Source organism: Jaculus jaculus, chromosome 5 (assembly GCF_020740685.1).
Source record: "Jaculus jaculus isolate mJacJac1 chromosome 5, mJacJac1.mat.Y.cur, whole genome shotgun sequence".
NCBI lineage: Eukaryota > Metazoa > Chordata > Mammalia > Rodentia > Dipodidae > Jaculus > Jaculus jaculus.
Genome location: NC_059106.1, coordinates 44,894,774 through 44,911,749, shown reverse-complemented (window position 1 = coordinate 44,911,749; position 16,976 = coordinate 44,894,774). Strand labels below are relative to the sequence as shown.

The following is a 16,976-nucleotide window of genomic DNA, read 5'->3' as shown; positions in this document are numbered from 1 at the left end:
TCAAATAAATAAATAAAATATATTTAAAAATCAATTAAAAAAAAAAAAGCCTGGGCATGGAGGAGCATGCCTTTAATCCCAGCACTTGAGAAGCAAATATAGGAGGACCACCATGAGGCCACCCAGAGACTACATAATGAGTTCCAGGTCAGCCTAGGCTACAGCAAGACCATACCTTGAAAAACAAAAACAAACAAACAAGAAGAAAAAAATTATATATATACACATACATACATACATATATTAAAATAAATAGTGGCTGGAGAGAGAGCTTAGTGGGTAAGGCATTTGCCTGCAAATCCTAAGGATCCAGATTTGACTCTCCAGAACCCACACAAGCCAGATGCATATGGGGGAACATGCGTCTGGACTTGGTTTGCAATGGCTAGATGCCCTGGTGCACTTTTTTTTCTCTCTCAAATAAAAAAATCTTAAAATAAATAAAAAAAAACAAATAAAAAATGATTTCCCACTCCCCAGCTCCCATCCACAAGTTACAAGTACTGAAGTCTTGAAGCTACCATTTTTCTAGAATCCACAGGTTAAAATAAATTGACAAAAATTATCTCTACTTTTTGGGCTGGAGAGATGGCTTAACGGTTAATCGCTTGCCTGTGAAGCCTAAGGACCCTGGTTCGAGGCTCGACTCCCCAGGACCCACATTAGCCAGATGCAAAAGGGGGCACGTGCGTCTGGAGTTCATTTGCAGTGGCTGAGGGCCCTGGCGTACCCATTCTCTCTCTAAATAAAATTATAGTTTTTTTTACATAGTACTATAGTTGTTCCAAATGGCTACTGAGGGTAAAATGATCCTAAGCACCTACATTTGGAGCCTTGACCTTGTAAGTCTAGAAATCCACTATCAACACATCCCATCTTGACTAAATATTTAGTTTAATAAGCTGGCAAGATATATATAGTTTAGCAACTTATAATGGTAAATTTAAGAGGAATGGCTACAAAGAGTTACCCTGATCAACAAACTGCCCCTTTAGAAGGGCTCTCCAGGAAGCCAAATATTCTGAAAATTGTCTAGCAGGCAAGGAAGCAAAACAAAGCACCCCAAATCAAACCCTTCATGGTACAGCTCCGTAGTCACACATTCCATGAGAGGGAGCACCTGCCCAGCAGTGGGATGAGGACAGTCTTTTCTGGCAGACACTGCTTTTATCAAGTTTACAATTAGACGTTTACATCACAGACTTTCTATATGCTTCCACTGCTGACCTGCTTCTTCTGACTCAGGCTCTGACGGTGCAGTACTGGGCTGCTAACAGCTCACCTCACTCTTCCTCTTGCTTCAACAGGGAACTAAGGAACACCTGCTTTTAGTCTCTCTGCCATTCTTCTTCAGTGACCTCAGCCTGGAGGCAACAGAGTCCACCCTGACTAGACTGAGATACCAAGTGCAGGGCATCTGCTTTTCTGCTTCACTTTGTCCCGGGTGTACCAAGTGTACAGTCAAAGAACAAAGTCCCCTTCCAGTCTCTCAGACTGAGGGCAAGAATGTGCAGCTCTTCACCCTTAGGAGAGGCTGGCCAAACTTGACACTGACCCCTGAGAAAAAGTAGCTACCAAGTCTGGCAGGCCCTAGAAGAGGGTTTCCCTCATGCCTACATCTTTGATTAATACTTATTCATTTCCCCCCCCCCCCCAAGGTAGGGTCTCCCTCTAGCCCAGGCTGACCTGGAATTCACTATGTAGTCCCAGACTGGCCTCAAACTCACAGCAATTCTCCTACCTCTGCCTCCCAAGTGCTAGGATTAAAGGAATGGGCCACCACGCCCAGCCTCACCCTTATTTTTAATCATGTATAAATACACAAAAATATGTACTTAAAAGAAGAGAAAGGTGCTAGAGAGATGGCGTAGCAGTTAAGCGCTTGCCTGTGATGCCTAAGGATCCCAGTTTGAGGCTCGATTCCCCAGAACCCACGTAAGCCAGATCAAGGGGGCGCATGCATCTGGAGTTCATCTGCAGTGGCTGGAGGTCCTGGCATGCCCATTCTCTATCTATCTGCCTCTTTTTCTGTCTGTTGCCCACAAATAAATAAATAAACAAAAATTATTAACAACAAAAAAAAAAGAGAGAGCTGGGCGTGGTGGCACACACCTTTAATCCCAGCACTTGGGAGGCAGAGGTAGGACTGTTCTGAGTTCAAGGCCACCCTGAGACTACATAGTGAATTCCAGGCTGCCCTGGGTTAGAGCGAGACCCTACCTTTAAAAATAAAGAAATAAAACATTCCCCCTTTCTCTGTCAAATAAATAAATATAAAATATTTTTTAAAAATGGGCTGGAGGGATCACTTAGCAGTTAAGGTGTTTGCCTGCAAAGCCAAAGGACCCAGGTTCCATTCCCCAGGACACACATTAGCCAGCTGCACAAGGAGGCCCACATATCTGGAGTTTTTCTTGCAGTGGCTGGAGGCCCTGGTATGCCCATTCTCTCACTCTCTCCTCCCTTACTCTGTCAGATATATAAATAAAAATAAAATATTTAAAAAAATAAGAACTACTCCTCAACCCCACAAAAAAGAAAGAAGGAAACAAAGAGCTAGAGAGATCTTGGAGACCATCTAGTCCAATTCCCATACAATTAATTTATAGACAAGACCACCTGAAGTGGTCTTATGTCACTCCATTAGTTAAAAGAATCAAAGTAACAACTCTTGTCTCCTTATCCTGGCGTGCTTTTCCATCCACAGCACCAGCTCTAGCCACAAGATAGGATAGCATGTATTCTCACAGCAACATCAAACACAGGAGGAAGGTGCCGATGAACTAACCCCAGCCTCTTCAGTGACAATCTAAGTACAGAAAACATAAATCACAGGCTGGGAGAAGAGACTCTTTTACCTTCATGGCCCAGGATATAAGATGTACCAAGAGGCCACTCAATACTTTCCCTGAGGCACCAAACCCACTTTGATTTCAACATTCTTTGGCCACAAAATAACACAGCTCAAAACACACAAACACACACACACACACAAAAACCTTACTTCAGCTCATGTTTCCTGTTCCTATTTAAGAAATCCATCTTGGCCTGGGGAGATGGTATTCACTAGGTAACAGCACTTACTGCAAAGCCTGCTGGCCTGGGTTCAACTCCACAGAACCCATGTAAAGCCAGATGAATAAAGTGGTATCTAGAGTTCATGTGCAACAGAGGCCCTAATGAGGGCTGGAGAGATGGCTTAGTGGTTATGCACTTGCCTGTAAAGCCTAAGGACCCCGGTTCGAGGCTCGGTTCCCCAGGACCCACGTTAGCCAAATGTACAAGGGGGCGCACGCATCTGGAGTTCATTTGCAGTGGCTGGAAGCCCTGGCGAGCCCATTCCCTTGCTTCCTCCCTCCTTCCCTCTTCTCCCACTCTCTCTCTCTCTAATAAATAAGAATGAACCAAAAAAAAAAAAAAGAGGCCCTAGTGAGTCCATTCCCTCCTCCCCATCCTGTAAACTTTTTTTCAAAAGAATTAAGTGATTTATTTAGTAACAGGACGGAAGACATTTTGTTTGTTTCTTTTTTCAATTTTTTGAGGTAGGGTCTCACAGTACGGGAGCCCTGAACCCATGGCAATCCTCCTACCTCTGCCTCCCAGGTGCTGGAAATAAAGACATGCCCCACAATGCCTTGCTGAAGAAAGCTTTTCACACAGTGACTGCCAGGCTCTGAAGGGTCAATTTTGTCACAAGAACATTAAGAAACAAGCATGTACTACAGGTGTCACCTAAGATAGCTACTTAGACTGAGCAGCTTCCATCACAGAGCCAACCACTGGGACAAGGTGGTCTTTCTTCAGCTGTGCACCTCACCACTCAGACATGCCCATGTTGCCAAAGGATAGCCCAGAACTTGCCCAGTCACAGCAGGGTTCTCCAGTTCCTACTTTCGCAGCAATGCTTTGGAAGATTGCCTTGATGTGAGGCCTGTGGGAAGGAGCAGTACAGTTCAGCTAATGAGAAGAAATGGCTGAGACAGAGAAATCCAATAGTCAAGGACACCATCCCCCAAGGTTTCCCTTCTAGTGGGAGATTCAAGAGCTCATAAAGAGCCAGGAAAGCTCCAGTCCTAAGTACTAACAGGCTTGAGCCACCCTTCCCTATGGGCCTCAGAGCAAAAGCTGCAGAGCTCCTGACTCAACATGCACATAAAAAGCAGGACTTAGGCAGGGCATGGTGGTGCATGCCTTTAATCTCAGCACTCGGGAGGCAGAGGTAGGAGGATCACCTTAAAAGTTTGAGGCCACCCTGAGACTACATAGTGAATTCCAGGTCAGCATGAGCTAGAGTGAGATCCCCACCTCAGGGAAAAAAAAAAAAAAGCAGGACTCAGGCTGGAGGGATGGCTTAGCGGTTACAGCGTTTGCCTGCAAAGTGAAGGACCCAAATTCAATTCCCCAGGACCCATGCAAGCCAGATGCACAAGAGGGCACAAGTGTCTGGAGTTCATTTGCAGTGGCTGGAGGCTCTGGCACACCCATTCTTTTTGTCTTGGTCAAATAAATCAATCATATATATGCAGGACTCATGCACCTTAAGAGGGACTAGGGACAGAGCATGGTGGTAAAGAGGATGTTTGTCATGCATGAGGCCCTCCTGTACCTGTCACCAAAAGAAATTATATTATCATATTATATCATATTATCATATCAGAACAAACTATGACTAAGCATCAAGCCACAAGAGAACTCCTTTAGAGACTGTTTTTGTTAGTATGGATGAAGCCTGTATATTCATTTGTATCCAAGTAAAGATAGAACCATGCAGTATCTTAAGACATGCTCTTATGTAGAAAAAAAAGCAACTCTTCTTCACTTCTTCCTTAGCCTTAATATGAGGATATATTGGCTCCTAAGACCTTTCCCTCACCGTTCTACTCACTACTGATCAAGAAAGGTTTCATCTCAAAAACTGACAGGGTAGCAAAGTCTATGCACTTAGAACTGGGTTAAGATAATGATAAATGGGGGAAAGCCAGGCATAGTGGCACACACCTTTAATTCCAGCACTTAGGAAGCAGAGGTAGTAGGATTGCTGTGAGTTCAAGGCCACTATGGGCTAGAGTGAGAACCTACCTTGGAAAATCAAAAAAACAAAGATAACAATAAATGGGGCTGGAGAGGTGGCTTACCAGTTAAGGCGCTTGCCTGCAAAGCCAAAGGACCCAGGTTCAACCCTAGTACCCCACGTAAAGCCAGATGCATAAGGTGGCACATGTGTCTGGAGTTCATTTGCAATGGCTAGATGCCCTGGTATACCCATTCTCTCTCCCTCTCTGCCTTCTGCCCCCTCAAATAAAGAAAAAAAAAATTTTTAAGGTAACAATAAGAGCTGATTGTGGTGGTGCACGCCTTTAATCCCAGCACTCGGGAGGCAGAGGTAGGAGGCTCACCAAGAGTTCAAAACCAACCTGAGACTACATAGTGAATTCCAGGTCAGCCTGGGCTAGAACGAGACCCTACCTCAAAAAACCAAAACAAACAAACAAAAAAAAACCAATAAATTAAGCTTTTAAACTGCAATGACCTCTGTTTTGACAGGGTAAGAGAGGAGAGTACATACATCTATTAGGTGGGAGACAAAATGCACCCAGCCCTCCCTGGTTCTAACACCCACAGCCTCTGCACAGAACTGCTTTGCTCACTCCTCCCCAGGACTGAAATGGGGGTGGGGCTGATGGTACTCACCAGGCCTCTTTGTTCCCTCCTGGCATGAGTGATGGGCCATACCGGGCCCCTTCCTCACCACCGCTAACTCCGCTCCCCACAAACAAGATCCCCTTGTCCTTGAGGTCTCGACATCTTCTCTAAAGGAGAGAAAAACAACTTTATGATGTTTCCAAGTGAGTGCAAAGAGGTGGAAGGCAAGTATGGACATTTCACATTTGCCAATATATGATCCAATAGCCTAAGTAAGAATAACCAGTCAGGGCTGGAAACATGGCTTAGTGGTTATGATGCTAGCCTGTGAAGCCTAAGGACCCAGGATCTACTCTACAGGTCCCATGTAAGCCAGATGCACATGCATCTGGAGTTTGTTTGAAGAGGCCATGGTGCCTCATTCTCTCCCCCACTGTCTCCAAAAAAAAAAAAAAAAAAAAAAAAAACCAATCATGCAAGAAAGTTTACTCCCCTTGAATGAGAGTTAAAAAATAAGCCAAACTTGCCTGCAAAGCCAATGAACCCTAGTTCAATTCCTCAGTACCCACGTAAGTCAGATGAACAAGGTGGCACTGTCTAGACTTCGTTTGCAGTGGCTACAAGCCCTAGCATGCCCATTCTCTCTCACTCTCTGCCTCCATCTCTCTCTCTCAAAAACTAAAATAGGGCTGGAGAGATTGCTTAGTGGTTAAGGCATTTGCCTGCAAAGCCAAAGGACCCAGGTTCAAGTCTCGAGGACCCACATAAGCCAGATGCACAAGGGGCACATGTGTCTGGAGTTTGTTTGCAGTGGCTACAGGCCCTAGCATGCCCATTCTCTCTCTGTCTGTCTCCCTCTGCTTGCAAATAAATAAATAAAATTGTTTTTAAAAGATTAAAAAAAAAAAAAGCCAAAACTGGGCATGGCCTTTAATCCCAGCAGAGGCAAAGATAGGAGGATCGCCATGAGTTCAGGCCACCCTGAGACTATATAGTAAATTCCAGGTCAGCCTGAGCTAGAGCAAGACCCTAGCTCAAAAAACAAAAAACACAAAAAGGCTGGGCATAGTGGCACACGCCTTTAATCCCAGCATTTGGAAGACAGAGGTAGGAGGATTGCCATGAGTTCAAGGCCACCCTGAGACTAAAGAGTGAGTCAGCCTGGGCTAGAGTGAGACCCTACCTCAGAAAAAAAAAATCAGGACGATAAAACAGCTCACACTTTTGTTATATGTGCTATGCTGATAGTTTTTCTACATACATCTTTCTACACATACCCATAGACCAGGAAGCCACTAAACAGTACTTTGTAATATATTCTTAGGACCGAAAAAATGTGAACTGAAGAACACTTACTGTCGTATCCCGATATTCAGAATTTCCTCCATCAATGATGATGTCACCAGCATCCAACAATGGTACCTGTAACCAGACACTAGTATTAAGGTGGGCAAAAGAGAAAACATACCTAGGCCACTGAAAACAAAGAATTATCTCGAAAGTTTAAAAAAACAACATTAAGCTGGAGAGGTGGCTTAGCATTTAAGGCACCTGCCTGTGAAACCTAAGGATCTAGGTGTAATTCCCCAGGAGCCATGTAAGCCAGATGCATAAGACCCTGCTAGGACTAAAAGGCATGCACCACCATGCTCAGCTATAAAAAATCCCAGTGCCCATTCTTTTTCTCTCTCTCTCTCTCTTTCTCTCTCTCTCTCTGCCTCTTTCTTTCTCTGTCTGTCGCTCTCAAATAAATAAATAAAAATAAACAAAATTTTTTTAAAAAAAAGGGCTGGAGAGATGGCTTAGCAGTTAAGCGCTTGCCTGTGAAGCCTAAGGACCCCGGTTCAAGGCTTGATTCTCCAGGACCCATGTTAGCCAGATGCACAAGGGGGCGCACATGTCTGGAGTTTGTTTCCAGTGGCTAGAGGCCCTGGCATGCCCATTCTTTCTTTCTATCTGCCTCTTTCTGTCTGTCACTCTCAAATAAATAAATAAATAAATAAATAAATAAATAAATAAATAAAAATAAATAAACAAAATTAAAAAAAAAAATCCCAGAACTTGGGAGGCAGAGTTGGAGGATTACCATCAGTTTGAGGGTGCCCTAAGACTACAGAGTGAATTCCAGATCAGCCTGGGTTAGAGTGAAACCATACCTCAAAAAAAAAAAGAAAGAAAGAAAGAAAGAAAGAGATTAAAATTAAAAAAAAAAATTGTTAGTTAGGTGTGGTGGCACATGCCTTTAATCTCAGCACTTGAGAGGAAGAGGTAAGAGGTTTGCCAAGGGTTAGAGGCCACCCTGAGAATAGAGTGAATTCCAGTTCAGCCTGAGCTAGAGACTCTACCTTGAAAAACCAAAAACAAACACACACATTGTTTAATTTCCAATAATCCTCTCTCTGGCTATAGCTACACATTATTTAAAGCTCAAGGCTCTCAAAGCCAGTCAGGCTCCTCCATAGCTGAAATACTTCTCTTCCATGTCACTATGATTTTTACAACAAACATAGAAAATTCCTATTTTCCATGTGTGCCACTTGCTTGTTTATATTTCTCAGCTCTAGGGCTGAGAATTACAATAAGAGATTCTGACACTTCCAATAAAATTTGTGTCTAGACCAGAGGAGGTGTCCAGTACATACATATCCAATGGTTCTGAGTGTGAATGAATGATACAGCTCCACACCTTGAAGTTGGCAGGAAGAGCCTGAGCCCCGAATAAGACTGTCTTCCCACAGGGCATCAATCTGGTGGGCTTCACATTTATTGCTCCATCTTCTCCCTCCAAGGCTCCACTTAAGGTTACTTAGTACTTTCTTTGTTGAAATATCCACCTTTTGTTGTTGTTGTTTTTTGGTTTTTTTCAAGGTAGGGTCTCACTCTAGCTCAGGCTGACCTGGAATTCACTATGTAGTCTCAGGGTGGTCTTGAACTAATGGTGATCCTCTTACCTCTGCCTCCCAAGTGCTGGGATTAAAGATGTGCGCCACCACACCTGGCTCTTCACCACTTTTTTTTTTATATTTTTTTAAATTATTTATTCATTTATTTATTTATTTGAGAGCAACAGACACAGAGAGAAAGACAGATAGAGGGAGAGAGAGAGAATGGGCGCACCAGGGCTTCCAGCCTCCGCAAACGAACTCCAGACGCGTGCGCCCCCTTGTGCATCTGGCTAACGTGGAACCTGGGGAACCAAGCCTCAAACCGGGGTCCTTAGGCTTCACCGGCAAGCGCTTAACCGCTAAGCCATCTCTCCAGCCCTCTTCACCACTTTTTTAAACTCACTACACTGGAAGCTAATCTTGGGCAGTCTGGCATCATGCTACATAAAAATGCTTAGCATGGCCTTTTTTTCCCCAATATCATGCCTTCCTATGGAATTAACAACAAAATGGGGGCTGAAGAGATGGTTCAGTGGTTAAAGGCAATTGCTTCAAAAGCCTAACAGCTTGGGTTGGGTTTGCCAGTACCCATGTAAAACCAGATGTACAAGATGATGCATGTATCTGGAGTTCGTTTTGCAGAGGCAGAAGGCCTCCGTTCATAACACTGTCTCTCTCATAAACAAACAAACCTCAGCAACAGAAGCATACTAGCTACAAATGCTCCCTGTGGAAGGCACCCCACTGTTAACAGCACTCATGCTCTGCAACAGGAGTGCTCAAGCCCTTCCACTTACTGTCACGGTATTTCTAACAAAACACTTCTACAGCGTACTGCCTTCACTTTCTCGGAAGGTAGTGTATAAATATTTCTGAGTGTCTACATAAATGATTTCTACTATTTCTCCCTCATTCATAAGTGTATGTTTTTTTCTCCTCAAAGGCATACTTGTTAAAGCCAACAAGTTGGATGCACAGTTCCTAGGATCTTAGTTCCTAGGATTCCCTAAGGGGAGCATTTGTCACTCATACTAAGTTTTGCAACTACTTGAGAATTGTTCTTTTATAGGAATACTAAGGGGAAAAAAAAACACATGTCTATATTTGGACATTAACATTTATTATGGCACTCAATATTTATCAATATTACACAACCAACATTGTAAGATATAAAAACGGGGGGTATAGGCCAGGCATGGTGGTGCATGCCTGTAATCTCAGTACTCGGGAGGCAAGAGGATCACCATGAGTCCAAGGCCGCCCTGACAACACACAGTGAATTTCAGGTTTCAGGTCAGCCTGGGCTAGAATGAACCCTACCTCAAAAAACAAACAAACAACAACAACAACAAAAAAAAAACCCTGGGGGTATAGCTAGTGGTAGAGTGTGCTTAGTATGTTAAATACCCTGGTTCTGGCCTCAGGATCAAAACAAAAACAGAGGGACTGGAGAGACAGCTTGGCATTTAAGGCAATTGCCTGCAAAGCCAAAGGACCCAGGTTTGATTCTGCAGGACCCACGTAAGCCAGATGCACAAGGTAGCACATTTTGCAGTGGCTAAAGGCCCTGGTGCACCCATTCTCTCTATTTGCCTCTCTGTGTCTCTCTCTCTCGCAAATAAATAAAACAAAAACAGAGCCAGGTATGGTATTGCATGCCTGTAATCTTGGCACTCAGGAGGCTGAGATAAGAGGATTGTCAAAATCAGGCTCTCCTGAGCAGTTATATAGCAAGTACCAGTCTAGCTAGGGCTATATAGTAAGACCTTATTTCAAAACACAGAAACAAGCCGGGCATAGTGGTGCACGCCTTTAATCCCAGCACTTGGGAAGCAGACTAGGAGGATCACCTTGAGTTAGAGGCCACCCTGAGACCTGAGACTACATAGTAAATTCCAGGTCAGCCTGAGCCACAGTGAGACCCTACCTCAAAAAAACAAAACAAAACAAGACAAAAAAACCAGAAACAACAAAAAATAGTAATAAAACTAGCTGAGAGACTTCCAGTTAAGATGGCGGCGTAGGTACCATGCCAAAGCAGCCTAGGGGGGAAAAAGACCAAAAAAACTCAGCAAAATACACACTTTTACTAAAAAGTGAGGTGTATAGGAAATTGAAGCGGCAGCGGAGACGTAGAGGAGATCCAGAGCATCAAGAGCCCGCACAGGCAGGAAAAGCGGCTCAGGCAGCTCGGCCAACCGCCGCGGCAACGGCGCAGCAGAAAGCCGCCAGACTCGGCTCGAGCCGCAGGACAAGCCAGGTGCGGGATTTTCCCCTCACACCGCGCTCTCCGCAACTCGGGAAACGTGAGGGGAGAGCGGCAGCGAGCAACGGAGGAGCAGACCGCGAGGTAGAAGAACACGTGGAACAGCGAGACAACCAGAGCAGCCCCAGCTCCCTCCCCTCCCCCACCGCCTGAGCCCAGCTCCAGCGAACAGAGCAGCGGCCCGGACCCGGCCACGCCAACTTGGGCTGACAACGGGACCCAAGCAGGAGCAGAGTTCGGCAGCAACATCAGCGGCTCCAGCACCGGTAACAGCGGCCCCAGCAGCAGCAGACCCAGGAGTGGCAGCAGCGGCAGACTCGGCAGCAGCAGCTTCAGGGGGAGCAGCGGCAGTGGACACAGCAGCGGCAGCTTCAGCAGCAGTGGTGGCTCCAGCAGTGGCAGCAACAGCAGCAGCAGAGGCAGCAGCAGCGGCTCAGTTTGCCCCGTAGGAAAAGCAAGTGCCCAGCTCCAGAAATCAGAACAGCAGCCCGACGACTCAGGCAGCAACTTGACTGAGACCAAAATCACCCAAGGTAACTGGGATTGCACCAGGGAAGGGTCTCACTTGGTCATAAGCTGACTTGGATCCCTCAACAGACCAGAAATCTAAACCTCTTTGTTGATAGAGGATCTGGTCATTATAATAACTACTCTTGCATACATACTCGGGGCTGTTTTTGATTGAATGTGTACAGTGTTTAGTTAAATTTTAGAATCTACCTGTATTTTATTCCACTCAGCCTGCTTGAATACTCCTATAGCAGGGAAACTCAACCCCTAAGAACATCTTTGTAGATACTCTGAGAGTCTTAAGAGCCACACCTAACACCTTAAGGTCCTACCCTGAAAATATATTACATCAAATCAATTGATACAGCTAAGAATACACAGCTAGCTAGAAAATCCAAGCATTAACTTAATCCAAGATACAAAAATATATACATTATAACACAAGAAACACTAAAAAGCAAGACGATATAAATCCACCTAAAAGTATTAATGCATCAGAAATGTCCTCCAGTGAGAAAGAGTTAGAGGAAATGCCTGAGAAAGAGTTCAAAAGAATAATTATAAATATGTTCAAAGAGGTCAAAGAACACATGAAAACAATCAAAGAAGAAATCAAAGAGGAAATCAAAGAAATCAAAGAAGAGGCAGGACAACAATTTAATGAAATAAAGAAGGCAATACAAGACATAAATAGAGAAATAGAAATAATAAAGAAAAACCAGTCAGAATTACTAGCAATGAAGAACACAGTTAATGAAATAAAAAACTCTGTAGAAAATCTCACCAGTAGGATGGATGAGGGAGAGGACAGTATATCTAAGCTAGAAGACCAGGTGGCAGACCTAATGCAGTCCAACAAAGAGAAAGACAAACTTATAGAAAAGTATGAGTGGGAATTTCAAGATATTCGGGACACTATGAAAAGATCCAATATAAGAATTCAGGGCATAGTAGAAGGAGAAGAACTCCACTCCAGAGGCATAGTAGGCATCTTCAATAAAATCATAGAGGAAAATTTCCCCCAAATTGGGAAAGAGGTGCCAATACAGATACAGGAAGCCTTTAGAACCCCAGCCAGACAAAACCCAGAAAGAAGCTCTCCTCGCCATATTATAATCAAACTTCCAAACACACACACCAAAGAAAAAATATTGAAAGCAGTTAGAGAGAAAAATCAAGTTACCTACAAAAGCAAGCCCATCAGAATTACAGCAGATTATTCAACACAAACTTTTAAAGCCAGAAGGGCTTGGAGTGATATATTCCAAGTTCTGAAAGATAACAACTGTCAACCAAGGTTACTTTATCCTGCAAAGTTATCCATCCAAATAGATGGAGAAATAAAGACATTCCATGACAAAAGCAGGTTAAAGGAGTATCTGAAGACAAAACCAGCTCTACAGAAAATACTTGATAGAATCCTCCATGCTGAACAAAAGGAAAAGCACACATATAAGGAACCTAGAAAAAACCAGCTATACTCAAATACCAGTTAACAGAAGAGAGCACAGGTAGAACCAGAAACACACACACACAAAAAAATGGCAAACATAAATACACACCTTTCAATAATATCTCTTAATATCAACGGTCTCAATGCCCCAACGAAAAGACATAGATTTGCAGACTGGGTTAAAAAGCAGGATCCTACAATTTGTTGTCTCCAAGAAACTCACCTTTCTACAAAGGATAGACATGATCTTAGGGTGAAAGGTTGGAAGACGGTGTTTCAAGCAAATGGGCCTAGAAAACAAGCAGGGGTTGCTATCCTAATATCCGACAGGGTAGACTTTAGTCCGACGTTAGTCAAAAAAGATAAGGAAGGTCACTTTATATTGATTAAGGGCACACTCCAACAGGAGGACATTACAATTCTAAACATATATGCACCTAACATGGGGGCTCCCAAATTCGTCAAACAAACACTATTAGAACTAAGGTCACAGATATAACACCAAACACAGTGGTGGTGGGTGACTTTAACACCCCACTCTCATCAATTGACAGGTCATCCAGGGAAAGAATAAACAGAGAGGCATCTGGACTAAATGAGGTCATAGAAGGAATGGACCTAACAGATATATACAGGACATTTCATCCAAAGGCTGCAGAATATACATTCTTTTCAGCAGCACATGGAACATTCTCTAAAATAGACCATATATTAGGACACAAAGCAAATCTTAACAAATTCAGGAAAATTGAAATAATTCCTTGCATTCTATCTGACCACAATGGAATTAAACTACAAATCAGTAGCAAGAAAGGCTATAGAGCATACACAAAATCATGGAAACTAAACAATACACTACTAAATGATGAGTGGGTCAATGAAGAAATCAAAAAGGAAATCAAAAAATTTATAGAGTCAAATGATAATGAGAACACAACATACCAAAATCTCTGGGACACAATGAAGGCAGTTCTAAGAGGTAAATTTATAGCCTTAAGTGCCTATATTAAGAAATTAGAAAGGTCGCAAGTAAACGACCTAGTGCTTCGCCTTAAAGCCTTGGAAAAAGAAGAACAAGGCAAACCAAAAAACAGACGGGAAGAAATAATAAAGATTAGGGCAGAGATTAATGAAATAGAAACAAAAAGAACAATCCAAAGAATTAATGAAACAAAGAGTTGGTTCTTTGAAAGGATAAACAAGATTGATAAACCCTTAGCAAATCTGACCAAAAGAAAGAGAGAAGAGACACAAATTAATAAAATCAGAGATGAACAAGGTAACATCATAACAGATTCCAGAGAAATTCAAAAAATCATAGGGACATACTATAAAAGCATATACTCCACAAAGTATGAAAATCTGAAAGAAATGGATGATTTCCTTGATCTATATGACCTACCTAAATTAAATCAAAATGAGATTAATCACTTAAATAGACCTATAACAAACATGGAGATCCGAACAGTTATCAATAACCTCCCAACTAAGAAAAGCCCAGGCCCGGATGGATTCACTGCTGAATTTTACCAGACTTTTAAGGAAGAGCTAACACCATTGCTTCTTAAGCTTTTCCAGGAAATAGAAAAAGAAGGAATTCTACCAAACTCCTTCTATGAGGCCAGCATCACCCTGATACCAAAACCAGGCAAAGATAGAACAAAAAAAGAAAATTACAGACCAATCTCCCTCATGAACATAGATGCAAAAATTCTCAACAAAATATTGGCAAACAGAATACAAGAGTATATCAAAAAGATCATTCACCCTGACCAAGTAGGCTTTATCCCAGAGATGCAGGGATGGTTCAACATACGCAAATCTATAAATGTAATACATTACATAAACGGGTTGAAGGACAAAAATCACATGATCATCTCATTAGATGCAGAGAAAGCATTTCACAAAATCCAACATCCCTTCATGATAAAAGTCCTACAGAGACTGGGAGTAGAAGGAACATATCTCAATATAATAAAGGCTATTTATGACAAGCCTACAGCCAACATATTACTAAATGGGGAAAAACTGGAAGCTTTTCCACTAAAATCAGGAACAAGACAAGGGTGTCCACTGTCCCCACTTTTATTTAATATAGTTCTGGAAGTCTTAGCCATAGCAATATAGCAAGAGACACACATAAAAGGGATACAAATTGGAAAGGAAGAGATCAAGTTATCATTATTTGCAGATGACATGATTCTGTACATAAAGGACCCTAAAGACTCTACTAGCAAACTGTTAGAGCTGATCAAAACCTACAGCCATGTAGCAGGATACAAAATAAATACACAGAAATCAGTAGCCTTCATATATGCTAACAACAAACACACAGAGGATGAAATCAGAGATTCACTCCCGTTCACAATTGCATCAAAAAAAATAAAGTACCTTGGAATAAACCTAACCAAGGAAGTAAAGAATCTCTACAATGAGAACTTTAAAACACTCAAGTGAGAAATTGCAGAAGACACTAGAAAGTGGAAAAACATCCCCTGTTCCTGGATTGGAAGAATCAATATTGTGAAAATGGCAATCTTACCTAAAGCAATCTACACATTTAATGCAATCCCTATCAAAATTCCAAAAGCATTCTTCATGGAAATAGGAAAAACAATCCAAAAATTCATTTGGAATCACAAAAAACCTCTAAACAAAAAATATCTAAAATAATACTGAGCAACAAAAATAAGGCTGGTGGTATCACCATACCAGATTTTAAACCTATACTACAGAGCCATATTAACAAAAACAGCATGGTACTGGCACAAAAACAGACATCAGTGGAACAGAAGAGACGACCCAGATGTAAGCCCAAGTAGCTATAGCCACCTGATATTCAATAAAAATGCCCAAAATACACATTGGAGAAAAGACAGCCTCTTCAGCAAATGGTGTTGGGAAAACTGGATATATATCTGTAGAAGGATGAAAATAGATTCTTCTCTCTCTCCATGCACAAGAATTAAGTCCAAATGGATTAAAGACCTTAACATCAGACCTGAAACTCTGAAACTGCTAGAGGAAAAAGTAGGGGAAACCCTTCAACATGTTGGTCTTGGCAAAGACTTTCTGAATACAACACCAATTGCTCAGGCAATAAAACCACAGATGAATCACTGGGATCTCATGAAATTACAAAGATTTTGCTCTGCAAAGGACACAGTGAAAAAAGCAAAGAGGCAACCTACAGAATGGGAAAAAATCTTCACCAGCTATATATCTGATAGAGGATTAATATCTAGGATATACAAAGAACTCAAAAAGTTAAATAATAAGGAATCAAACAAGCCAATCAAAAAATGGGCTATGGAGCTAAATAGAGCATTCTCAAAGGAAGAAAATGGCATATAAGCATCTAAAAAAATGTTCCACATCACTAGCCATCAGGGAAATGTAGATTAAAACTACATTGAGATACCATCTCACTCCTGTCAGATTGGCTACCATCATGAAAACAAATGATCATAAATGTTGGCGGGGATGTGGAAAAAGAGGAACCCTTCTACACTGCTGGTGGGAATGCAATCTGGTCCAGCCATTGTGGAAAACAGTGTGGAGGTTCCTAAAACAGCTAGAGATTGATCTACCATATGACCCAGCTATAGCACTCCTAGGCATATATCCAAAGGACTCATCTCATTTCCTTAGAAGTACATGTTCAACCATGTTTATTGCTGCTCAATTTATAATAGCTGGGAAATGGAACCAGCCTAGATGTCCCTCAACAGACGAGTGGATAATGAACATGTGGCACATTTATACAATGGAGTTCTACTCAGCGGTAAAGAAAAATGAAGTTATGAAATTTGCAGAAAAACGGATGGACCTGGAAAGTATTATACTAAGTCAGGTAACCCAGGCCCAGAAAGCCAAGCGCCACATGTTCTCTCTCATATGTGGATCCTAGCTACAGATGACTGGGCTTCTGCATGAGAATGAAAATACTTAGTAGCAGAGGCCAGTAAGTTGAAAAGGAAACATAAAGGGTGGAGAAAGGAAGGGAGGAGGATACTTAATAGGTTGATATTGTATATATGTAATTACAATGATTGTAATGGGGAGGTAATATGATGGAGAATGGAATTTCAAATGGGAAAGTGTGGGGGTGGGGAGGGAGGGAATTACCATGGGATATATTTTATAATCATGGAAAATGTTAATAAAAATTAAAAAATAAAATAAAATACAAGCTAAAGAGAGAGAAAAAAAAAAAAAA

General features: G+C 42.2%; 1 protein-coding gene across 1 annotated transcript in view; it reads right to left on the bottom strand.

The window, feature by feature from the left end:
* Pgd (phosphogluconate dehydrogenase) overlaps positions 1–16,976 on the bottom strand; it is a 34,735-nt gene that overhangs the window by 15,753 nt on the left and 2,006 nt on the right. The window contains exons 4-6 of the mRNA XM_004657658.3: positions 7,000–7,065; positions 5,692–5,810; positions 3,862–3,931 (exon numbers count right to left, since the gene is read on the bottom strand). Coding sequence (XP_004657715.1) covers positions 3,862–3,931; positions 5,692–5,810; positions 7,000–7,065 — 255 coding nt within the window. The remainder of the gene's footprint in view (positions 1–3,861; positions 3,932–5,691; positions 5,811–6,999; positions 7,066–16,976) is intronic.